Here is a 27,500-nt window from a genome sequence, read left to right on the forward strand (position 1 = left end):
GACTACAGACGATGTTTGGCGTTGTCAAGTCAGCATTTTTCAAAATATACATCACAACTTATTCGCTGTTCATTAGAAAAGCTTTTACTTAACATGTTCAGTGACGTAGTAATATATAACTATCCTTATGGAATAGATGTCGACAATTCATAACTTATAAATCATCGAGCTACCCCATAAATTTTTAAAATTCATATATACGAGTAAATATGTACATGCCTGCAAATAGCAAAGACACTAAATTATTATTATTATTATTATTATTATTATTATTATTATTATTATTATTATTATTATTATTATTATTATTATTATTATTATCGCAAATAAAACCTGTATTTATATAGAACAAGCTACAGGGATCATTGACTTGAAATTCAAGCTTTAAAAGAATATGGAAAGAGGAATATCTATAAAATTATATTCATAAAAATACTTCCGAATGTTGAGTTAACAAAAATCAAAATTAAAATTTGCAGCTAAAATTACGCAACAAATAGCCTGAAAAAAGGGTATTAATGTAATTTTTTGAACCTCAGAAAGAACACTAAGTAAAGGATAAAGACAAGCTTTATCTGAATAAACAAAAAAATACTGAAAAGAGAGATGACGAAGCTTACAAAAAATGTTAAAATATGTAGTTTACGCAAACGATTTACGAGAGAATAAAAAGACACAAACACATGTACACACAAGCACGAGCGCACAAACACGTACATACTCACAAATATATATAACATTTATATATCTATATACATACATACTGAAAGTCATCATCTATATACATACATACTGAAAGTCCTAAGTAGATGCAACAGTTTACCATATTGGAGAATGACCTCAAAGTAATGCAAGTCTCATGTCCAGGTTTACCTCTCACGGCTGAATCAAGGATGAATAAACACGCGATGAGTAAATCTAATTGTGAAAAACGAATTCCACGAAGATAACCTCAGACCTCAACAATGTTGTTGTTGTTTTGAGATTAAGATGGCCTTGTGCCAGCACGGGCTCTTGCTCATCGAGTAAGTAGGACCTCAACAAGCCCCACAGAGGTCCTCCCGAAAAGTCATAAACGAACCTGGACCTTCCTTTCCAGAAGAGTAACGTTTATATTAAACCTACGAAACGCATCGCCGGAGAGAGAGAGAGAGAGAGAGAAGAGAGAGAGAGCCACCACCTAAAAAAGACGCCCCTGTAGGACCAGCTAGCTTTTTTTTCGGGGCTAAATCACAAGAGTTATAAGCAACAAAGGCACAAAGTAAGAATTATTAGGGGCGTGGAATGGGGCAGCGGCGCCCTTTGTTTCAGACGGCTCAATGTAAAGCTTTGCCGGTCTCATTGTTATTTTTTGTGATTAGCGAGGAGGCTTCGTCTCTTGGCCCTATTACTATTTCTCCTCCTTTTGCCTTCCTCCTATCCCGCCCCCTCCCCAACACACAAACACACAAGCCTTCCCAAACCAAACCCCCTTCGCAAAAACACAAGCTAGTCCGGAGACTACATCTATGTAATCCCGGTTACACCCATATTTCCAGGTCATGTACGTGCATTACACAAAAACAGTATGGCGCGTTCGGCACAATGTTTTTATTGTACTGCCGAGCCATTCAGGGAGGTGTGTGCGAGCTATGCATCAGGATTTCGGACGAAGACACTTGTTAACCACTCCTCGCCTCTCTCTCTCTCTCTCTCTCTCTCTCTCTCTCTCTCTCTTATCATCGCAAAAGGCTTCTCATGACTAAGAAATAACAAACGAAGCCACATCAACGTCTGTCAAACCAAATTTCACAACTTACCTTATAAGATCCGAATCTCAATTAGAAAAAAATAAGAGACCCGGCAAACGCATCTCAAACAGAAAGGAAAACGGTTATAGTATAGAAAAAATATGCAAACATGCGTATCGATGACTTGCAAATAAAGAAGGGTATTTTTCAAAAAGGATTTCCGCCAATTTGCAACGGGGGAATTATTCCATCGCCCAGACATGAGAAATGATTTCCGAATCCGCTCTTTCACAGTGGCTTTTAATATTCTCCTTTCTCGATCTGAAAAAATCTCTCTCTCTCTCTCTCTCTCTCTCTCTTCTCTCTCTCTCTCTCTCTCTCTCTCTCTCTCTCTTGGAATAAATACCGCCTTTTCTGTAACTTTTCTCATACATTACCTACATGAAGCGAGAGACAGCCGTCTCTGAAATATAGTACTTACTTTCTATATTCTGTTGTAACAGAACATTTTTACCATCATTATATATACAGTATATATATATAGTATATATATATATATATATATATATATATATATATATATATATTATATATATATATTAATCATACCTTGCCATGCACCTTATTCCACGCAGACTCGCTGTCTTCTTCTGTGTTTCCCGTTCTGAACTCTATACCAGAGAAAATGCCGTCCTAAATCTATACTTTCGATGGATTTAACACGATTACAAGGGATCTCAGAAGCAACCGTCAACGAAGCCATAATTAAAAGATACGAAAAACTTTAAAACTCAAGTACATCATTCTCCTATGAAATGCTAGTAATATTTTCAAGTAAATCTTCAATACATTAATGCCTCTAACAAAACTTTACCGACAATATGGTAAAATAAATTATCGATATATCAAAATTATTAGTTATGACTATGACAGAAAAATTTTTCAGCTAAATAATTTTGAATATATTTCAAAATATTTAAGGAAATAAACAAAACAGGAAAAAATATAGATAAATACAAGCCAGGTTAGACACACTTTATCTATGCGTAAGTGAATATTAAAAAAAAGTAAATACTGCAAAAACGTGAAAAAAAGTCGTGAAAAAAAAAAAATGGGACCCATTCAACGACCGTACAAAGAAACCCCATTTCAAAGACTTCAAGAGATTCGTAACTAGAAAGTCATACGACGCCTTACCTATGTAACACCCCACCCTTGTCCTACTCTTCTTTCTCTTGCTAAAGGCCTCCTCCTCCTCCTCACATTAACTCCTCCCGTACTTATTCACATTAGCTCTTCTTTCTCCCAAACGCCCCCTACAATCCTCCTCCACATAAACACCTTTCATTTCAGTCCTTATCCTCTTCTTATCACTGCCCCCTCTCTCTCTCTCTCTCTCTCTCTCTCTCTCTCTCTCTACTTCTCAAAAATAAGAGAGCGGTTGATGGTCCTTTATTGCTGGTCAAGGGGACTGTTATGAGGAGTACTAATCTTTTTTTAATATTTTATTTGTAACATAACAAATAACCCGATATCTTCTTGGCTCTCTCTCTCTCTCTCTTCTCTTTTCCTCCTCCTTTAAGCTCAACCTCTTTCTCAGCTACACAAATTTTCCTCTTTTTCTTATCCTTCCATCCTTTCTCTTTGTCCTTTTATTTATTCACCCGCGCCTTTCTCCTCCCTCTTTCTTCTCCACCTTTTTTTTTTTTTTTCTTTTACATCAACACCGCCTCCCATCCACTCCACAGAATCATAAGAACCTTCATCTCGGTGTTGTACCTTCTCCTCCTCCTCTTCCCCTTCTTCCTCCTCCTCTCCTTCTTCTTCTTCTTCTTCTTCGTTCTTCTTTCTTCTTCTTCTTCTTCTTCTTCTCCTCTTATCCTGAGCGACAACCGGAGAGCTATCAATAACCTTTAGTTCTGCTACTCGGACACAAAATGGTATTTTGCACAAACTAAAATAAAGAGAAAAAAGCAAGACTTAAAAAAAAAAAAAAAGTCCTGAATTCGTCAAAGAGGATTGGGTGGGGGGTCAGGTGAAGGGGGAGATTGGGTGGTATGTGGGGTTGGGGGGGGGGAGGAGGAGGGAGGGACGAACCAAAAGACGAAACCATCTAATTGCTTACAAACTGCCGCTGTTGAAGAATTTATATGGCCAGGCTGAATCACTCGTGCATTAAAGAGGCTTTAGGACAGCAACCTCTCTCTCTCTCTCTCTCTCTCTCTCTCTCTCTCTCTCTATTTCAAAATAAAAATCAAATACATGCTAAATGCCTCCGTCTACAAATGTAAAAAGGACTGCAGAAGTACAGAGCAAAAGCATTGTAAAACATACAATGGGATTCTCTCTCTCTCTCTCTCTCTCTCTCTCTCTCTCTCTCTCTCTCTCTCTCTCTCTCTCTCTCGGGAGGCGTCTGCTTGGTAGCAATAGCTGACAATAATAATATCCTAGTATTCAAGAGGAGGTACTGTACTAGTGACGATTAAGGTCAACTATTAAATCATTAGCAATTACTTAAACTAAATCAAAATAAATCCTTTGAACGACAATAAACTAAACTTGTTTAAGGGTTACTTCAGTTTGTGAAACCGACTATAAAAATATCAAAAACACAATTCATTGTCCTTGATTCCTCACATTAAGAAAAACAGAACAGTATATAAAATTCGGGCCAAAGACCTAGCGCTGTGGCCTATAAGGTCATTCAACGCTAAAAGGGAATCAGAGTAAAAAGGTATGAAAGGTGTAACAGGAGGAAAATCTCAAAGCAGTTGCACTATGACACAAAAACCTGAGAGGGTGGAAAGTCAGAGATAGAAGAGAATATGAACAAAGGTACAGTAAAAGGAATGAAAGGGGTTGCAGCCAGCGGCCAAAGGGACGCTGCAAAAGACCCTTAAATAATGCCTACATGCACCACATGAGGTACACTGACGGCACTACCCCCCTACGGGATTCACTTTAGAAGAGACATGGAGTCAAGTTTATTATGATCATCAGAACCAATGTGAAATGTAGCAATCCCGCATATACTGCTCAGTAGTATTCACGACAATTTAGACATTATAAAATATAGTTTTAAAAAAATATAAGTTATAAGCTAACTATATTATAACAACTACAATCTTATTACACGCTTATATACGAATAATCATATATATATATATATATATATATATATATATATATATATATATATATATGTGTTATATATATGTGTGTGTGTGTGTATGTATGTATGTATGTATGTATGTATGTATGTATACATATATATATATATCATATATATACATATATATATATATATATATATATATATATATACGTATATATAAACGTGTGTATATATATATACTATATATATATATATATATCATATATATATATTTTATATAACTTGCGCATCAATATATGAATATATTTGAATATATATTTCCATATATAAGAGAATATATATATATATCTATAAGCTAATATATATATATATATAATATATATAGATATATATATATATATAATAATATATATATACATAATATACATATATAGTATATACTAAATACAAATTAAATTTTCAATTTTTCTCAATCAATTCCACCCTCTGAAGAAAAACCGCCAGCGCGCGCGCGAACACACACACACACACACACACACACACACACACGCGCACACCCTCATATGAGAGCATCCACCGGGCGGTCTCTCAGAAAACTCCAAGGAGGAATTCATTCGATCGACCCCAAGAGATATTATTAAGACGAGATCTTCTTGACGAGATTTCTGGAATAAAATGCCAATCGGGGCTTAAAAGTCTTCCCCAACAATAAAAAAAAAAAAAAAAAAAAAAAAAAAAAAAACAAAAAAAAAAAAAAAAAAAAAAAAAAAAAAAACCCCATAAGCCGGACTTAAGACGGCGGGTCACTTAAGTCCAACCACTTGGATTCACAGGCTACTTCGAGAGAGATAGTCTCGAGTCGAAATGAGAAATGTCATTTTTTTTTTTCATTGGCATTCCTGTGTTATCAGAGGTCAATAAAATGAGACTTCGACACAGAGGTACCGACTATTTGGTATTAATGAAATCGTGTTCTATGGAGGTTTATTTTATATTTGAAAGTTGCTTGATAAGGGCCACTGATCTATTACGTATACATGAACAAATATATATAAGTAAATGTATGTATGTATACAAACAGTACATACATACACACATTCAAACATATAAATGTGTATAGTACAAACACTCATGGCTAAACTGGAATGTGAACTCCTCAAAAAAACTGATATATTGCTACAATTTTCACTAGAAATTCAACAGCTAGAAGAAAATGGACCATGCAATAATACTCAGTAAAACTTTACAGACAAAATAAAAGCCATGACGTGCATATTCTGGCAATAAACAGTAAGTGTACAAAAGACTCGGAGAATTTAAATGCATCTAAATTTATTTCTATTAGATTTATTTGTGAGCATATGTATTATATAAATATATATTATATATATATATTATATATATATATATATATATATATATATATATATATATATCTATAATAATTGCTTAAAACATATTTAGATAACAGCTCTGAAAAGGAGTTACAAAAATTACGAAAAATACCTGGAAAGAAAAATTATCCTAAAAATAGTAGTCTGCACGAAGCAGACTATCTTTCTCCTTAATAATTAAAACCTTTAACGTGAAAACACTTTGGAAATAACAAAAGACAATTTAAGTACAGAAGAAATAGTGTCATGTCTGTGTACAAATAGGAGCAGCGTTCCTTAGGCCGAGTTGTAGTGTTGTGACCAGTGCCACGACCCTGTCTAGGTAAGACCGCTCAGGTTAAATTATTTCTGGATAAGCAGGGCTGGTTAGGCTTGTCAGGGGTTCCAAAGAGAAACCCAATTCATGAAAGGCTACTTAAAGAAAGTTGGGTATGGAATTCTTTATCAACAGGTCAAGACAGGTTAAGTTCAGCCAGATTTGACAGACAGTAGCGTAACCCAAGATCCTTATCGCAGAGATCTTGAGATGCATTTTTCAGTTTTCATTTTTTTCAAACATACTGTTAGATATTTAATTTTGTAAATGATAACTTGTCTAAGGTATAGACCTATCTATACTTACAGTAAAGCCAAATATAAGTACTTGAGCAATAACTATTTTGTGAAGTAACTGGCTCCATAGAAATCCTCCATAACAGATTTCATAAACAAATGATTATGGAACGTCACTTTTTAATAATGAGTCATTATTTTCATGCCAACGGATAGCTTGCATGGCTTACAGCACTATTAAAATCCATCCGTAGGTCTGAATCCATATTGGAAATCTGGTCAAAAGGCATTACTTTAATATGAATAAAAGAAAACCTCAAAAATCCAGCAGAGCAGAGAAATCTACACATGTACATATTACATACGTTAATACATGCACACCAACATATAAATACAGACATTTATATACATACTAGTACATACATACTATATATATATATATATATATATATATATATATATATATATATATAATTGCATCTGGAGCTACCCCCAAGATGCATTACTTTATATATAGGCTATATATATATATATATATATATATATATATATATATATATATATATATATATATATATATATATATATATATATATATATATATATATAATATATGTATACCTCAGTATCAGCAAAATTACTCACACATACAACCTCCAACAATACCAGACGCATGACACCCCATGACGAGACCAAAATAAACAACAATAATGCACACGGTCTCCTCCTAGCCACCCCCCAAACTGCCGCTGATTCAGCGACGCCAAGACAAACACGACGACTTTTACGACTTACCACGTGCAAACAAGCCGCCCTGCAAGACGCAATAGTGACGCTGTTGGAGACGTTGGACGACCCTTCGACGGCCACGACCATCCACAGGGTCACCAACACACAAACAATCCCCCTCACTGTGGAGGAGGAGGAGGAAGTGGACGACGACTTCGTGACATCGTCCGAAGAGCAGGACTTCTTCTTTCCTCTCTCAAGGCCAAGAGCGGCCGCTACGATCCTGCGACGGGGTGCCATAGGGCACTCTGATATTCCTCGCCTCCCGCCGTGCAACGCTCTGCAATTGCTATGCAATGCAACGCTGCCGATGCAAAGGGCGTTTATTTTGGGGGGCATGGTCTTCCTCTATCCATAGCTACGGTTACCGTACAAATAGACCTTCCAAAGGGAATAATATTTTAACAACTAAAAAAATTTAAGGAAAATTAACTATTGTTGCAAAATTACGGTTGCAATTGCAAAACACTGTAAATGAAATAATAACTGTCATCCAACCATGACCACTTCAATCTTCCATTTTGATCTTGCACATCAGACGACGCATAAACCAGCGTAACTGTCGTTCTTCACAGTTGCAACACGAATTCAATATTCAACGGACCGACGCAAAAAGTAGCCCGCTCGTCTTCGCCTCTTCACATGAGGGTAACCACTGAGCGAGTTCTCTTCTGCTGCTGCTCAACGTCTCGTGGACGTGCGTGTGGCAGCGCCGTTGCTCCCCCACGAAGGAAACGTCGTCGTACTGAGCAAACAGGTCGGGATGTCACCTGGTGGACGGCTCCGGTAATCTAAATTTTACACATCTTAAACGTCAATTGCTCACCGCATCTCCTGACGCTCTTGCGGACGTACGTAAGTACGAACTTAGGACGGCTGTATCCTTGGGGCGTACCGATCAAATAAAAGTTGGAAACGTAATAATAAATATGGTATATTTAAGCCAAGCAAAAGCTAATTAACAATGCAAATGAAGGGGGAGGGAGTTGAACAGGAACATCCTTGAACATAACGAAAACACGAGCAAAGAAATGGCTGCGTTTGTCAACTACCTCAAGGTATAATTAGACATATGAATTTTACAGTGCCATTAATTAGAAGAGATCTACCGGTTCCTTATAACAGGCACACATACACAAACACACAAACACACACATTATATATATATATATATATTAATATATATTGATATACATTATAATATTATAATTAACACATACATACACGTAAATACGGATACCAGACGATGAGGACAGTTACCCCTAGAAAGCCTGTACTTTTGCTGAATAAATATCTCCGCTAGATACCATCCAGTTTTAATGAGGTCCTGTTTTATATATATATATATATATATATATATATAATATATATATATATATATATATATATATATATATATATATATGTGTGTGTGTGTGTGTGTGTGTGTGTGTGTGTGTGCAAGCGGAAAAACCCAACAAAACAGGCTGCTATACTTTGTAAGAGTAATTACCCAAGCAGAGTTTTGAACCCAATCTTACAAGAAACTTGTGCCATATAGATATAATTCTTTTTCTGTCTTTCCGTTAAAATGTTCTATTTTCATCGATCCTGAAAGCAAACTATGAAATTACAAATGTAACTTGTGATTACCAACTAAGAGAACTCCTATCCCCTATCAAGTGTCAGGTATTCGAAGGTTCGCGACGTCTACAGGCAACAATAGATCAATCAATTAACCGATCTGCCTAACGTTATCTAAAACACCTGACAGGGGATTAATAATCGAATCACGTCCGCGTCTACCCAAACATTCTCAGTAAGGGTTCACAAAGATAACACTTCTCATAGGTTACATGCTAGTGGTTTATTAATATTTAAATCTATCTACCTATATATCTATCTACCTCCTGAAGTGGTTACCTGATAAACCGTTATCTCTTTGCGTCATTCATCAAGGATAGACATAATAGAACCTACCACTGTTATAAAAAAAAAAAAAAAAAAAAAAAAAAAAAAAAAAAAAAAAAAAAAAAAAAAAAAAAAAAAAAAAAAAAAAAAAAAAAAAAGGCATTTTGAATAATGAGACCTGACCATAATCAAAATGAGGTTAGATTCGCGTAAAAAAAAAAAAAAAAAAAAAAAAAAAAAAAAAAGCGCCTTTTGAACAATGATACCTGACAATCATAATGAGGTTAGATTCGCGAGTAAAAAAAAATTTTTTTTGAACGATGACACCGGACATAATTAGAATGAGGTTAGATTGGCGAGTAAAAAAAAAAAAAAAGGATTTTGAACAGTGAGACCTGACATAATTAGAATGAGGTTAGATTCGCGAAAAGAAAAAAAAAAAAGCATTTTGAACGATGAGACCTGACATAATTAGAATGAGGTTATATTGGCGAGTAAAAAAGAAAAAACAATTTTAAACAATGAGACCTGACATAATTAGAATGAGGTTAGATTGGCGGGTAAAAAAAAAAAAAGCATTTTGAACGAAGAGACCTGACATAATTAGAATGACGCTAGTTCGCGAGTATTTTCAATTTTTAAATTTCATCATCAAGTAGAAACCACTGTGGTGTGTCATTCTTCTTAACTGTTCACTGATTTATTCTTTGAAGTATCACCGGCAAAACATGAATTTGTTGGGATTTTCATTATTTGGAGGGGAAAAGAATTCATCAATCTTCATACATATCAATTTACATATATTTTTGGGGGAGGGAATAAGTACAAACTACTTATATACATATTTAATTAGTCATCTTCACGTAAAAATGTGGTTTTCATGGTAAGGAAAAAATAGTGTTTATTTTATCTTTGGGCACAGGAAGACAGCTAATCCTAAAACGCCAGACAGTGCAAGACACAAAACAAAACAGAATTCAGCCATGTTCATCACTGCTCTCATAATCATGAAGTAAACCTGACTTAAGGTCTCGTTTAAAACAATACTATATTTTGGTAAAATTCTGTTTTCATAGACAATTTAAATTAACTGGATTATTAGAAACGATCTGCACTAAACAATAAGCTCTAGAATTTTTCCAGTAGTAAAAAAAAAAAATGAAATATATCAAAATTTGGAAAATTGATTTAGGGTGATAAAAAAAAGAATAAACAAAAGTGCAATGACTTAATACTTCAAATAAATAATATATATATATATATATATATACGTATATATATATATATATATATATATATATTATATATATATTATATTATAAAATATATATATATATATATATATATATATGTTTATATATATATATATATATATATATATATATATATAGTACATTATCATATAGTGTATATATATATATACATATATATATATATATATATATATATATATATATATATATATATATATATACATAAATGGAGAAGTACCCGCCGAGATAAACGGCCGAAGATGGTAGCTTACAGCAGGGAGGGTTTGGCGATGGCAGTCCAGGGTTGGAACCCTAACCTGCTTGGGGACTGGGGCGTGGGGAGAGCGGGGCGGGGGAGGAAGGCAGGAAGGAGTTCGTAAGACGTAATGGGGTTTAAGGTTAAGCCAAAGGTTTTTTTGGACTCTCTCTCTAGCTCACTGGGAGACTCAGGTATCCATTAGCATACTTAAATAAAGAGTCGCTTATCTCTTAACAAATGCCTTAGTCAACGCTGTGCAAACAAAAAAAAAAAAATACTGGCAATGTAGTTTCATATATACATTCACCATACATACGTATAATCTATATATATCATAAATACATGTAAATGTAAGTATGTATGAATGTATGTATATATGTAGGTAAATACATAATATATATATATATATATATATATATATATACATATATATATATATATATATTAATATATATATATATATATATATATAATATATATATACGAGAGAGAGAGAGAGAGAAGAGAGAGAGAGAGAGAGAGTGAGAGACCGTAATAATGATGGTGTCATTTCAAGACCTCGAATTCCTTGCACTTTATGGATGTGATTTTAGATCAGTCGCAAAAAGCCTAAAGAGAAAAATAGTTTTGTTGGTAACTACTACGGAGTGAAAAGCTATTTCACTGATTCTCCAAATGGATTCAAGGCTTGCAGTGTTAAGCATAGCCATGATGTGTTGAGGAAGTAGGGCGGACGTTTAAAGGGGCCGGATTGCTTATACTATATATATATAGTCTATATAACATATATTATTATATATAATATATATAATCTATATTATATGTGTGGTGGATTGGTGTATGTGGGTGTGGGTTGTGTGTGGTGTGGTAAATTATATATGGTCTTAATTTATAAAAAAATTATAAAAAATATATAATAAGATAATATATTATATATTATGTATATAATAAAAAAAAAATATATACTATATTTTATAATGTGTGTGTTTTGTGTGGTTTTGTGTGTGTGTGTGCTGTGTGTGTGTGTGAAATGTGAAAAATATGTATATGGTGCAATATAAAAACACTGTATCGTGCTTCTAAGAAATCAATAGAGGGATCTACAGTAATATCCTTGTTTATCTAGCTATAATATATTTATACAAAGCTTAAAGCTTTTGTCCATCCTCCTGTGGACTTGATCACTAAGCTTAGTGATCAAGTCCACAGGAGGATGGACGAAAGCTTTAAGCTTTGTATAAATATATTATATCTAGATAAACAAGGATATTACTGTGGATTCCTCTATTGATATGTATATGGTATATATTTATAATGTACATATATATATGTATGTTTATATATATACATATATGTATATTATATATATATAGTATATATATATATATATATATATATGTATATGTATGTATGTATAATATACATATATATTTACACACACACACACACACACACACACACACACACACACACACACACACATATAATATATTATATATATATATATATATATATATATATATATATTATATATATATATGCACACTGACTTAAGGTACGCCACCCTCCTCTTGGGCTACAAAACCCCACAGATTTTAACATCGTTTTAAACAAAAGGTATATTTGGATTATCTTCCGTTCTCTTCAGGGCGCTTGACAAAAAAAAAGAAAAAAAAAAAGTAACCACGAAAAAAGTAACAAATAAACACGTCACAATGGGGCCCCAGTAACAGCAGAAGCTTTCTAATTCTGAGTGGTACAAACATCCAACTCGATAAATGATAGCTAAAGCTATTATGAGCTGAGAAAACAATGCCAGTAATTCATTGCCGGAAAGATCGAATCTACAATTTTCACTTTATTTACAGTTGCTAAGAGCATTCAACCGCGGAAAATATAACGTGGTTTGATATCTATGAAGAATTACACCTACTGAGCGATACAACACAAACAAACACACTCACACACAACCGCACACACACACACACACACACACAAACATACACACACGCAAGCACACGCACTTTCGAAGTCACAAAAACCCTTTTTTTCGTAAGAACGAAATCCATATATGTTTAAGATTTTTGTTTTTAGCTGGTGAGAATTTCCGAATAGTTGAGAATATTTCGAGACGAAATTCCCCCAAAACGAAGTATATAAGAAACTCTTTATAAATGGTGTGAAGTAAAAGCAAAATGAAAATCACTTTCGAAACCATAGATGTGTTTTAAGTAGAAAGAAAAATAATTTGTATTTTACACTTATATTTTTGCTAAACCTAACTAAAGCCCTTTCTCTATAATACATATAAAAAAATACATATATTATTATCTGACTACAGTTCGTGAAAAGGAAGTAAGTTACAAAATATCCCATTACAAAATTATAAATTAAATCGCATAGTACGCCGACAATCGCACTCCAGCCCTACTTTCTCGGATCTCCTGCTAGAAGAACAAAAAATAGTGTACACTAGTCATCTGGAACAAGTAATTTCTTTTTAAATCAACGTAAACCTTCTATTGCAGGTGGTGCGACACACCTGGCATTCGTTCTAAAACAAAAATAAAAAAACAAAAATAATTATTCATTCATTTATTTATTCGTGAAATAAATATATATATATATATATATATATAGTATATATATATATAATAATATACATACATATATATATACATATATGTATATATAATATATATATATATATATATATATATATTTATATATATATATATATATAATATAATATAATATTATATGTGTATATATTATAGTATATATGTATATCTAGTATATATATGATATATATATATATATAGTATATATATTATATGAAAAAGAGAGAGTCGAGAGAGAGAGAGAGTTACAAGGATTAGGATGCCTCAAAGACTTACTAGTAGTTCATCCGAGGAGACATATTGTGCTCACTTATCTCTAGGAGCAGATTAGAGAGAGAGAGAGAGAGAGAGACGAGAGAGAGAGAGAGAGAGAGAGATACTAGTATAGTATATAAAATTAACATAAGAATGATGATCAGCTAAATTTTTCCTGTATATTCATTTATGGATTGTGGATAAGGTGTAAGATAATTGTGGATATATATATTATATATATATATGATAATATGATGTATATATAAATATATATTATATAAATATATATAATAATATATGTGTGTATATATTCATATATATAATAAACATATGTATATATATATATAATATATGTTATATAATATATATATATCTTATATATCTATAATTCTTTATACATATTTTGTTTTATATATGAATATATACATATATATATACACACACACATATATAATGTGTGTGTGTGTCAGCGCGCAATACAGTTTATGGCACCTGACCGCATGCGTTTTTAATCAAAGCGGTAAAACCAATGGCAAAATGACATAAATAAAAAAGAAAAAAAAAACCGACATTACACCCGTCGCCCCAACTCCAACAAATCAGAAGCAGTGAGACTGTTGAACAACATAAAAACAATTCTTTTCATTTTTCACAGCTACAGTTTAGTAGTCAAATTACATCTGTACCTCTACCAAGGATTAATTGACCGGTTTCCGTCAACTGGCTACGCAATAACAATGGATAAAAGAGAAGAGTTGAGTGAGGGTTAACAACCTTGCCTTGTACTAGAATACCAAGTCACTAAAACTTTCATAAAGCCTTAGATATGAGGTAAAAGTGGTAGTGGGTTATGCGACACGAAGAGTGTGAGATCAGAATAAGTAAATGTATGTGAACTAACAATTATAAGCGTTTGGGTAAAATTACAATCACTTTACCATAAGAACTTCTATGTTATAGTTCACAGATATGAGATCGTGAAAGTTTGGGATATATTACACCAGAATTCTAAGTAAAAACCTTTTACTGATGTTTTCCGACCTGAAAATTTTGAATTACTTTCAAATGTGCATTCTTGGCAATATATAGTGGATTCAAAAACCACAATCGCTGCGACGCAAGATTGCATATACAAATCAAATCTGACCAATATTTAGGATTGGGAATATTTTATTTGTCACCATTACAACAGCATCTTCCATTCAATTCTCTAAATTAAACCTTACGCCAACCCCTGAGTTTCTCCGTCTCAATGTAATCAGGTCTCCCGATTTTTCGTCCTAGATGTTGGATACACGACGCTCGTCGCCATGGCAACGGCGTCTTCCCCAAGTCTTCCCAAGCTCTCTGGATTCTTTACGTAGTCTCATGACCGATCGAGACGTCTACTATACCTTATATTGCAATGAGGTTTTCATTTCATTTTTCGCTCCACATGACCAACTTTTTTAAAATCGAGGGGGTGTTGACACCATCATTACAAGCAGCTTTGACCGTGATCATGCAATTTTCCTCCAGCCTTAAAAAGCCAAGGTAATGATGACAGCTATTCAACTCTTTTATTTTTTTCCCTCCCCCTCCTCTTCCTCCTCGTCTTCTTCTTCCTCCTATACTTGGAATCTAGGTCAGCGACGCGTTTAAAAGCTTCAATGCGAGGTGAAACTAGCGATATAGAAAGTTTCAAAAGTCAAACGTTAAGAGAGAACAAAAGTGTCGTTCGAGAGAGAGAGAGAGAGAGAGAGAGAGAGAGAGAGAGAGAGAGAGAGAGAGAGAGAGAGAGAGAGAGAGAGAGAGAGATAAAGTCGGGGAAAAGGAAAAATACAAACACAAGAGGAAAAAGGCTCTTCTCTTCTCTTGTCTCCTGCAACACAAGAAGAAAGATGAAGAAGAAAAACACGAGAAAAAGAAAACGCCGAACCAGGTCGCGTGTGAGAATTCCTGAGAATCCAGCGTTACGTGTGTGTGTATGTGTATTTAATCATTAAAGTACATGCAGTATCTATAATATATATGTATATATATATATATATATTTTTATATATATATAATATATATATATATATATATATATATATATATATATATTATATATTCCACACACACACACACACACATATATATAAATATATATATATATATATTTATATATATATATATATATTATATATATTATATATATATATATATATATATTAATATATATATATATATATATATATATATATACATATGTTTGTGAGTAACGTGTACACAAGCCATACGTAACGCATGTGTATGTAAATAATTTATATTTATCTATAATTACTTACAGTCACAAGCACAAACATCTATGTTTTGTTGAAACAACTCAAATCGGGTGTGCTAGTCACCGACATTCTTGTAAATCTAGACCTTGCAGACGGAAACAGCTGACCACAAAGCGTTGCTCCTCTGGTCAATTGCAACAGTTCCGTTTTTTGCCTTTTTTTTTTTTTTTTTTTTTCGCTTTTTTTTTATTTTTTTTTTATTTTTTTTTGTTTTTTTTTTTTTTTTGTGAAGTTCCGTTCGCAAATTAATCTCTCTCCTCTCATCTCTCTCTCCCTCCTCTCTCCACCTCCCCTCTCCGATCCTTCTCCGCCTCCGGCTCCCCAGTCCGCCCTGACAGTGTCGCTCCATCTCAGCCTCCTCCCTTCTAGCTCAATACCTGTCTCCTCCTCTCCTGTCCCTCTCCTCCGTGCTCTCCTCGTCGCGCGTCTCTCACCGGTCCTCTCCTCTTTTCTCTCTTCTCGCTCGCCCCTTCTCCCCCAGTCTCCTCTCCTCGCCTCTCTCTCTCAAACAAGACATAAATACACAGGTTAATTTAATTTTTTTTTTCTCCCTGACCTCACAACGGACAGGAACAAAAACTTATAGCACTAAAAATTAAAATGACATAATGGTAAAAAAGAAAGAGGGACCACGAAAGAGACTTCCCAAATGCTCATTACGAAGTACATCTTCTTGAGACTAGGAAATTCCCTTCCTTCAAAACTTGCTTTCAATTATGAGCATAAACAACGGGACCCACTGACTGAATTATCCGACATTATAAATTGGCAAATTTTCGCGGTAACTTACGATTACATCACAAAATCCGATTCTAACTGGTGACTTTTTCGTATAACAGAACAAAGAGTCTTACTTGGACCTGAGACCGTGTTTACGTTGTATCCAAAATCATAGATTAATTTGCAGTTCCTTAAAAAAAGGTAAAATAAAACTCTTACTTAAATTCCAACTTGAATCACAAGTATATGCTTTTATTTTATCTTATTATTATTTATTTCTATTTTGTGGCGGGGGAGGGGGGGGGCACCGAGGTCTTATTTTTATCATTATTTTTTATTATATATATTTTTTGGGGCCCCGAGGTCTTCATCCGATAATTACTAAAATTCATTATTGTTCTGAGCGTAACTTTCTAATTAAAAACAACATAATCACTGAAATTCATTATTTTTCCGTGCGTAACTTTTTAATTAAAAGAAAAACACACCAACCCAATCAAAATATTTCAACCTCGCCCCTACTCAATTTCCCAAGAGCATTTCTTGACCAATATCCCGTAAGAATAAGAATTAAAAACAAAACCTATATTCTTGGTGAACTTCCAACAACCAAAGGAGCAACTATGTCTACATCTGGATGTCAGCAGAAATAAATTTCGTCTCCAATTCAAGAATTTTGCATTTAAATTCAAGGTTTGCTGTCTTTGCTTCGTCCACTTAAAAAAATGAAAAAAAAATGAAAAAAAATAAACAAGATACAATTGAATTTTTATCTTATCGATGATAAAGCTGAAAAATGTTGTGCCTAAACTACCTCTCATCATGCCGGATGCAGATACAAGTGTTACCAGAATATAAAGGATAGGCCCTGGTCCAAAAGTGATCTTGCAAGGTTTCATTGAAATTTGATCTAAAATAAAAAAAATAAAAAAGTCATTAACAAAAATGCTTGGTAATATTAATGGAAACTGGTACACTGACTTTCCTGCTTTGTTTCTCTTAAAGTTTGTATTGAATAAATTATTTAAAAAAGATTACAAAAAATTCTTAGTGAAATGCTTTAACAATTTGTCTTTCAAAACGGCTTAGATATCTTTTTGGCTTTTTATAAAGGAAGCTTTTATTCTATGTATATAATCCAACGTTCAGCTTATCCTTGTCTTTGAACAACCATATATTCACAATATAACTTGACAAAATCAAAGTTGCAGTGTTCCTTTGCTTCTTCGATGACTCTGGGAAATCAAAATGCCTCTTTTCTACTGAGATAGTCTTGTTATTTTCGTGTTTCCCCCAGATAGCCATTACATTTTTCCTTGGAGCCTCACGTACTTCCCTTAATAATTTCTTGTGCTTTCAGCCAAAGGTTCATGTCAGTAAAGTGGAAATTCCAGGCATTTTCCTGTCAAATCCCCTGCTCCATTTGTGCTTTTCCTGAACATTTCGAGCGACTGAAAGAGATATTCTATTTACATCTCCATTCTATCTGGCGTTATGCGTACTATTTTCATCTGGATACTCGAAAAAAATTTATATCATCAAGGGTCAAAATATTTCTAAATCTGTTTGTGTATGTGCGTGAAACTTGCTAATATTTTAGACATCACATATTCGAAGGTTTTCATCAATACTGAGTTCTAAATACTCAACACAGCAATTAATCCCAGAGACAATTCGGGTGAATTTCGTAATGTCATTATAAGGAAAGAGTAAAATAGAATTTTTTAAAAATCAAATGATGTATAAAAACCACACGCACACACACACACACACACACACAAGAAAAGATGTAATGCGCCGACCACACGCAAACGCGCGCGCACGCAGAACCGTAATGAAATGTCATCACGGTAACCCATAGGTTACACTTACAGCGAAGATATACGACGGAACTCTTCGAGTATATAATAGTCACTCATTTCGAGTACAAGCGAACTGGGGCTTACTACGTATTATCATCCGGAATGAAATAGGTCGTCCCTACGGCAGTTGCCAATGAAAAAGGACACCCCTCCACCCCCAGCCCCAGAAAAAAGCAATGAAGAAGGACGGAGCTAGGAGTCAATAACAGAATACCCCTCCCCCTACCAAAAAAAAAAAGGGGGAAAAAAAAAGAGGCATCAAAAGACAACAAAAACAATAATAATGGAGTCATGCGTTCTCCACAGAGTAGCCCTTGGCTATAGCATGACTGGACGCTACTAGGTAAAAATTTCTTGCCCGGCTATTTTTTGGGGTCGAAGCGACTGAGAAAAGCGACTTGAGACCGCTACGGTGAATATCGGTGATTGGAGAGCGATTTTAACAGTATATGTAACGGATTGAGGAGCGATTTAACAGCAGAGGCCGTTCACTGTTGACTGTGCATGTTGTGAAAATTTGTCCGATAGTTTTCATTTAAAACTTTCCATACCTTCAGGGAGTTACAAGGAATTACAAGGATTAGGATATCTCAGACTTTAATTTAGTCCATTCGAGGATACATAGTTTGCTCACTTATCTCTAGGAGAAGGTTTTACTGTTCATTCACAGTGTCCATCTAATGATTTTGTCTAGCTTTCTTTTAAACTCTTCTACACTGTTCCTGTTTACAACTTCTGGTGGCAGTTTATTCCATGTGTCACATACCTTGTATGAAGAGAGAGAGAGAGAGAGAGAGAGAGAGAGAGAGAGAGAGAGAGAGAGAGAGAGAGAAATTCAAAATACCTTGATGTTGTTTACACATGTAATGAACATCTCTATTTTTATCGAGTCATAATTTTTCTCCATATAGAGAGAGAGAGAGAGAGAGAGAGAGAGAGAGAGAGAGAGAGAGAGAGAGAGAGAGAGAGAAATTCAAAATGCCTTGATTCTTGCACATGCAATGAACATCTCTTTACTTACCGAGTCAAAATTTTTCTCCATATATTGAGAGAGAGAGAGAGAGAGAGAGAGAGAGAGAGAGAGAGAGAGAGAGAGAGAGAGAATTCAGTAACTGCATTTACATCTCAACATGACCCAATACTTTCTCACTTTCCAAGAAATAAAATGGAATAATCATAATAAAGCTGAATATTTCGCGGTTTCATTTTTTGTAACAAATCTTCAAAGTGACACTGCATTTTCACTTTCAAGATGCTTCAGTAAATACGCTGTAATTGCTGACATACAAAAAAACTAATTGGAATGATGGTGAAGAAGAAGAAGAAGAAGAAGAAGAAGAAGAAGAAGAAGAAGAAGACGAAACTGGAAGAGAATAATTCAAGGATGAAGCTATGATGAACATCTGAAAAAAAAAACTGTTATTTCAGCTGGTTCTTACGAAATACGAGAAGAACGAAAAAACTTGACAGCGTACCTTATGATAAATATATTCTCCTTAACCTTGAAAGATTATATTTTGCTGGAATGTTCGTGCGTTTTTCACACGCGAAAATTAAATTGGAATCCGGAGAAACATAAAAAAACTGAAAGATATTTGGGTCAAAATCTGAAGCAGCTAGTTTTAATGACCCTCTCAATAGCTGTTTTATCCTATATATATATTATATATATATATATATATATATATATATATATATATATATATATATACTATATATATATATATATATTAGTACTGTGTACTTGGGTTTATACATCTCATACTTCACTGATACTCAATTAATATAATCAGTGAAAGAAGATAATCAGTGCTTTAGCGACGATTCACATCGATGCGAATCGTAGGTAGAGTACAGAACGCATGCTTAACCCCTCCGGCGTACGTTGCTGCCAGACGCAGGAACTGAGAATTTGCGTGCTGTGTGGTCCCCTCCGCGACCTTCCCATGCCCCGGGGCCACGGGATGAAATTCGGCGTCATTTCCATTCGCTTTCAAAATTTACAAACCTAACAAACACGTGTTAACCATATGGAGTAACGAAATCTACCCACCAATTACTCGCCAATAAAAAAAATGCAAATTTTACGCAGACCGCATCAACTACGGGCCATTTCTTCACAGGACAAGACATTCTGAACACGCACACGCGCACATACGCACATACACACACACGGACACACGTACATACGCACAAACACACGCGTCCTAAAAAAAATTGTGAACGGCCGCCCTGAAGACTCTATCATGGACATGGTAGCAGCAGATGGCGCTTAGATGTAACACCCACACTTTCGTGTGTGTGTGTGTGTGTGTGACCGGCTGGCCCCTCACAGGATTTCAAGTATGATAATTAAGATTTTATGGAATGTCTGGAATCTATGTGATAAAAGAAGTGTGGGGCAATTGAAGGACCGTCTCCGGAAGGAAATGACGACCTCTTGAGGTTCTGGAATTCACGGAAATGTCATTTCTTTCACTGGTGATCCGTTCGAGATATAACGGAAATGTTGGGAAATGTTACTGCCTCATATTTTCAATGGGGTTTTCGTCTTTTGTTCAACTTTGGCATAAAGGTCGTAGACCCTTTTGAGAATTTTTATTATCTAAAGCTAGAAATACATTACTTCTACTACTATTACTATTCATACCAGACAGACAGACAGACAGACAGAGAATCACTTCTACCACCACCACTACTAATCATTACTTCTACGACTATTACTATTAATACGAGAGAGAGAGAGAGAGAGAGAGAGAGAGAGAGAGAGAAGAGAGATCACTTCTACCACTACTACTACTACTACTATCACTACTCATTTCTTCTACTACTATTAATATTAATACTAGAGAGAGAGAGAGAGAGAGAGAGGAGAGAGAGAGAGAGAGAGAGAGAGAGAGAGAGAGAGAGAGTTGAATAGTGAGTGAATGTATCTGCAAGAAGATTTTCTAATTTTTATTCTTAGCCTGGAGACACGCCAGAACAGAACATAAGCTTAAGTTCATGAAACTAATGCATATTTTCGTCGAGAGTCTCCCACTCATCCTGATGGTCTAATTTTATACAAATTAACTGGAATCTTATCAATGGCGTCATTTATACCTTTTTTTTCTGTTTCTCACTCCACTCCTACGACCCACAACAGTCGAGTGATACTTAGGCACATAATTCAGTGCTTAAAATCAAATGGAGAGAGAGAGAGAGAGAGAGAGAGAGCGTCAAAATGTTTCTAGGCATCACGGGATTCACAGTAGACATCTAAAATATAAGTATAAAATATTAATATCCATTTAAATATATACTGATCGTCAAACGCAAGCTCGTTTCATATTTACGTCTTCTCTCACATTCACTTTTTTCATGATTAGGCTTATTTATTCTCCTCCATTCCTTTTGTTCCGCACATTTCTACCTAACAGAATCATCAGAAGCGCCTCGGGCGTCACACTCCCCAAACTCTATACTGGGCTCCTCCAGTTGTAACTCGGTAGATGGAAAGTTATTTCACCGTGAATAATGGGATGACAAAATGTCCCATCACTGTACACAAGAAAGAGGCACCACTTTGACATCGGAACTTTTTTTCCCCCATTTTTCAATTTCACGGCTGAAAATATATTTTCCGCTGGATCGCGGGCGGGAAATGAAGGGGAAAAAATGTGTCAGCTGGAACAGTAAAGTCAAGAAAATGACAAGAGGGAGGCATTCAGCTAATATAACAAAAGGCGAAGGTCAGAGACGTAAAACGGGCCCATCTCGCATTAAATCCAGACGTAGAGTAGCGATTTCACGGCTATAAAACCTCGACTTTCCCGCCAGGCCCCGGCCCCACTCTCCAGCTGACTGGCGCGACCGTCTTCGATTCCTCTGGTTCGACCCTCGAACGAGAACAAAATTCCACACTTCGATCGAAAACAAACATTCCTGGAGTTCGTTCATCGAAAACCAAACAAATACATTCATTTTCAATCAAAACTATCCATTGTATGAAATCTTTCGAGGTAAAAATTGGCGAAGATACTCAAGTCTGGCCAGAGGTGAACGCTGAAACCGTTTTCGACGTTTAAGGACTAAATTATGAAATCTTACAGCCATAAAATCTGGCTTAATGATACCAAAGGAGTCTCTTAATGTAAGAGGTCCACTGAATGGACCATTGTAAGTCATACAAGATGTAAATAATTCGGACATTTATTCCCCCAAGGTGTGCGACTTTTATATATATATATATATATATATATATATATATATATATATATATATATATAGATATATACATATATATTATTATATTATATATATGTGTGTGTGTGTATATGTGTGTGTGTGTTTGTGTGTATGTAATAATATATATATATATATATATATATATATATATATATATATATATATATATATATATATATATATATATATAACACAACAGTCACTGCTTCAGATTCGCATCTAAACCACTGAACCAAAGATGGACCCGCTGACCAGAAAATTCCACATCATTAGCTGCTCAATACAAGTATACAAAAGGCTCATCCGCAGCGCGTCAAGCCCTACTAAACACAACGCGCTATTCTCTCTCTCTCTCTCTCTCTCTCTCTCTCTCTCTCTCTCTCTCTCTCTCTCTTTTCTTTTCTTTTACACGCGCTCTCACAATTTCCTGGATATCACGGGCCTCCTAATGACCTTAGGACTCAACCGTTTCCATTCTTGTAACGTCCTTATGAATAGTGACAGCTCCATCTTCCTGGTACATTTGATATTAGTTACTTTTAATCTTTCTCTTCATGAATATTCTTTAGTTACTTTTAATCTTTCTCTTCATGAATATTCTTTCTAATGTGTTTACAAGCCTCCATATTCTGCATTACATGTAAATTTCATCCGATCCATACTCACTCCAAGGGTCGTCTTCTCATCTCAAAAATTTGCATCTACATCTGCTGTGCTTTCTGTAACTCCTCACAGAACTGTTTCTATAAAGATACTGAACCATCATGGAGACATTACAAAGCCTTCATCTCCAATTTGCTGGTGCTCACTGATTGGCTGAGAGAAAAAATGAAACTGAAACCAGGACATCAATGGGTGAGAAACTGTCTGAAAATGTAATTATGATACATTACTTATGATAAATGAAATTGAAACTAGGACAGTCATGGGTGAGAAACTGTCTGAAAATTTAATTTTTATACATTACTTATGGTAAATATTAGTTACTAATTACAAGTAAGAAAAAAGGATAAAAAATTAGCTAAGGGTAAGGTCACAATGGTGGGACTACATGAGAAGCATTTACCAATCCCTGATGAAGTCATAAACACAGCAAGGAAGTCTTTACCTATAAGAGGGTAGAAAGAGGGACTCAAAACAATAAGGAATGAAAGAGAATCCACCAAATTAAAATATAGAGGGGAGAATATAAGTACTTAATGAGAACAAGAAACGCCACAGGGCATTAATTAATTGGAGAGGTCTTTGACCAAAAATCCAAATGGAAAGATTCTGACTGAATGAGTGTTTTTTTGCTTATTTGTTGAATGGAAAGGGTAAAAGAGAGGCAATGCTGAATGACATGACAAGAGATGAGGTTATTTTGGTATATCTTAGTTTAACCAGAACATTGATCTTATAAACAGCTCTCCTAGGGCTGGCCTGAAGGATTAGATATTTTCAAGTGGCTGGGAACCAATTGGCTAACCTAGTAACGGGACCTACAGCTTATTGTGGGATCCGAAGCACATTATATCGAGAAACGAATTTCTAATCATCAGAAATAAATTCCTCTGATTCCACGTTGGCAGAGCGGGGAATCGAACTCGGACTACCGAATCGGTAGGCGAGCACGTAAACCACTGGTCCAACGAGGAACTAGATGAGATTAGTGTAGAGGTGCGCGCACTCTATAGTAAATCACGTCCTTCGCACGTGTCAGTGCCTTATCACGTACATATCACTCACTAATGGGTTGAAAATTTAACAACCATAAGTGGAGATTGGACCATTAGCTAATGCTAGATAATTATTGTGGGAAGCACTATTCACAACTTCTAATAAGTAGCTGATCTGTATTCAAGCTGTTTGTAGTATGTGCGGGCAATAAGTTACTGTGGTAATGATGTTTTATTTCAGTTGGGTGTACCCTTAGTTTACAAAATCTAATGATTATGGAAGTGACAATTAAGGAAGGACAAAGGGCAACTGAGGACTTGGAGAATGTTGCGACCCCAAGAGTTGATGGAATTAAAACGAATCAAGATGCTACAGCACCGAAGTGAAATGGAAAGTGAGCAAATATGAAGGTGATAAGGAGGCTGAAAGTACTCTAAAGACACAGATACTTAGTATACCAGGACAAGTGTATGGTAGGATTTTAATGGAAAGAGCAGTGCATAGGACAGAATGACTGATAAGAAAAGATTACTGTGCGTTCAGTACGAATGTTTGTGAAAATCAAGAGTTTGTAATGGAGCAGTTATGTAAGAAATTTAAGAATAGTAAAATTTGTAACGACACTCAATGAACCTGTGAAAACTTAACGAAAAATTTCCTGTAGATGCAATACATATGATATTAAGGATATATGGTGAAAAGCAAGGCATATAAACCTTGGTAAAAAGGAGGGTCTGAGGATCAAAATTTATGAAATAGTTGTGTAGTTGTGACGGTAAAAAAAAAAAAAAAAAAAAAAAAACATGAAATAGTTGTGACGGTAAAATAAAAAAAAAAAAAAAAATAAAAAAAAAAAAGTGGCACAGAACCTACGATAGATGAAATGACAGAATAGCATTTTCTGAAGTGCTTTGGCCACTTGCACAGAATGAAGAACAATAGCTTGATGTAACGCGCATCGAAAAAAATCATAAACTTCAGTTAATTAAAAAGGGAGGAGAAGACAGACAGCGCTGGTTAGAAATGATGAAAGATCAGCCCTAATCACTTTCAAAGTTCACCAGAACCTAAAATAGATGTTTTGTGCCACACCCATGGCAAATCGAATCAATATAGAAACCTTATTTGTCTCTTATTCTTCCATCTTATGCTCATGGGTATCAAGTTCATTCACAGCAAACGGCAACTGCTTGCGACATTTAGGTTCAAAGGGTATCATGAGTACCCGGAATCAAGTCTAGTGCTCTCTCTCTCTCTCTCTCTCTCTCTCTCTCTCTCTCTCTCTCTCTCTCTCTCTCTCTCTCTCTCTCTCTCTGTTACGAGCTATATTTGGCGGACAGTTGAATAGATCAAGATAACCTGACACATGAATGGATGTTGAAGGGTAAAAACTCACCCGGACTCCTATTCGCAAAAGCAATCTTCTGATCTCCGAAGACACGAGGTCGGGCTGCTCATATCGCATCCTTCGGAAGGGAAGAAATAATCACAGTTGACTTCGGAAGAGAGAGAGAGAGAGAGAGAGAGAGAGAGATGCTCATATCCTAACCTTCGCGAGGGAAGAAATAATCAAAGTTGACTATATGAGAGAGAGAGAGAGAGAGAGAGAGAGAGAGAGAGAGCCTGATGAGCTCATCGTTCACCCAATAACTCAAGCACCTAAAAGGTATTCAGGCTCGATGAAAATTGCTATTAGAGTACAAAATGCGCAAGTAGCATTTGAATCAATTTATTTTTAAAGCGAGCTATTTAAAAACTACGGTAAAAGCAGAACAAGCACACATTCTAGAATTCTTAAATAACTGAATTCAACACAATACTATTTGGAACCAAATTTGAAACAAAGAATAAAATGCAGATATACAAAAGTACGAACTGGGACCAACTTCCTTACCATGGAGTTTCTCAAGCAACCGGAGAATGCTAATCAAGTACATATTTAACCAAATTTTTGTGAAAGAAAACTATCAAGTGGCTGCGGGAAGAATGTCCAGTGTCTGCATAATTCAGAACAAATATATCTCCTGGGGTAAAGTTGTTCAAATGCAGACTGGCCAAGAACCGAAGAATGCCATTTCCACACTGGACCAAAAAGCTCTCAAAGTAAAGAATGTTTATTTATTGCATAATGTCGAATCCAACCGGGTCTGGAAAAGTCTTTCATACGTCGTATGCCGGATCTGTTAAAATAATCCATTGTGATAACTTCAATCTAATTTTAACGCCTAAATAACAGCCCCCACCTTTTCATTTTATTATCTTTATTTACTTTTTATTTACATTGTTTATTTATTTTTTTTTTTTTTTTTTTTTTTTTTTTTTTGCTCTATCCACAGATCCTCCAATTCGACTGGGTGGTATTTATAGTGTGGGGTTTCCGGGTTGCATCCTGCCTCCTTAGGAGTCCATCACTTTTCTTACTATGTGTGCCGTTTCCAGGATCACACTCTTCTGCATGAGTCCTGGAGCTACTTCAGCCTCTAGTTTTTCTAGATTCCTTTTCAGGGATCTTGGGATCGTGCCTAGTGCTCCTATGATTGTAATGGGTACGATTTCCACTGGCATATCCCATATCCCTTATTTCTATTTTCATATCTTGATACTTATCCATTTTTTTCCCTCTCTTTCTCTTCAACTCTGGGTGCCCATGGTATTGCGACATCAATGAGTGATACTTTCTTCTTGACTTTGTCAATCAACGTCACGTCTGGTCTGTTTGCACGTATCACCCAATCGGTTCTGATACCATAGTCCCAGAGGATCTTTGCCTGATCGTTTTCTATCACTCCTTCAGGTTGGTGCTCGTACCACTTATTACTGCAAGGTAGCTGATGTTTCTTGGCAGAGGCTCCAGTGGAGGGCTTTTGC

The 27,500-nt window shown here is 35.2% G+C and overlaps 1 protein-coding gene across 1 annotated transcript in view; it reads right to left on the reverse strand.

Moving 5' to 3' along the window:
• LOC135203098 (uncharacterized) overlaps positions 1-8,222 on the reverse strand; it is a 249,065-nt gene extending 240,843 nt beyond the window's left edge. Inside the window, exon 1 of the mRNA XM_064232721.1 lies at positions 7,587-8,222. Within this exon, the coding sequence (XP_064088791.1) occupies positions 7,587-7,919 (333 nt within the window). The 5' untranslated portion in view covers positions 7,920-8,222. The remainder of the gene's footprint in view (positions 1-7,586) is intronic.
• Between the last annotated feature and the right edge of the window lie 19,278 nt (positions 8,223-27,500).

This window comes from Macrobrachium nipponense, chromosome 33, assembly GCF_015104395.2.
Source record: "Macrobrachium nipponense isolate FS-2020 chromosome 33, ASM1510439v2, whole genome shotgun sequence".
Classification (NCBI taxonomy): Eukaryota; Metazoa; Arthropoda; class Malacostraca; order Decapoda; family Palaemonidae; genus Macrobrachium; species Macrobrachium nipponense.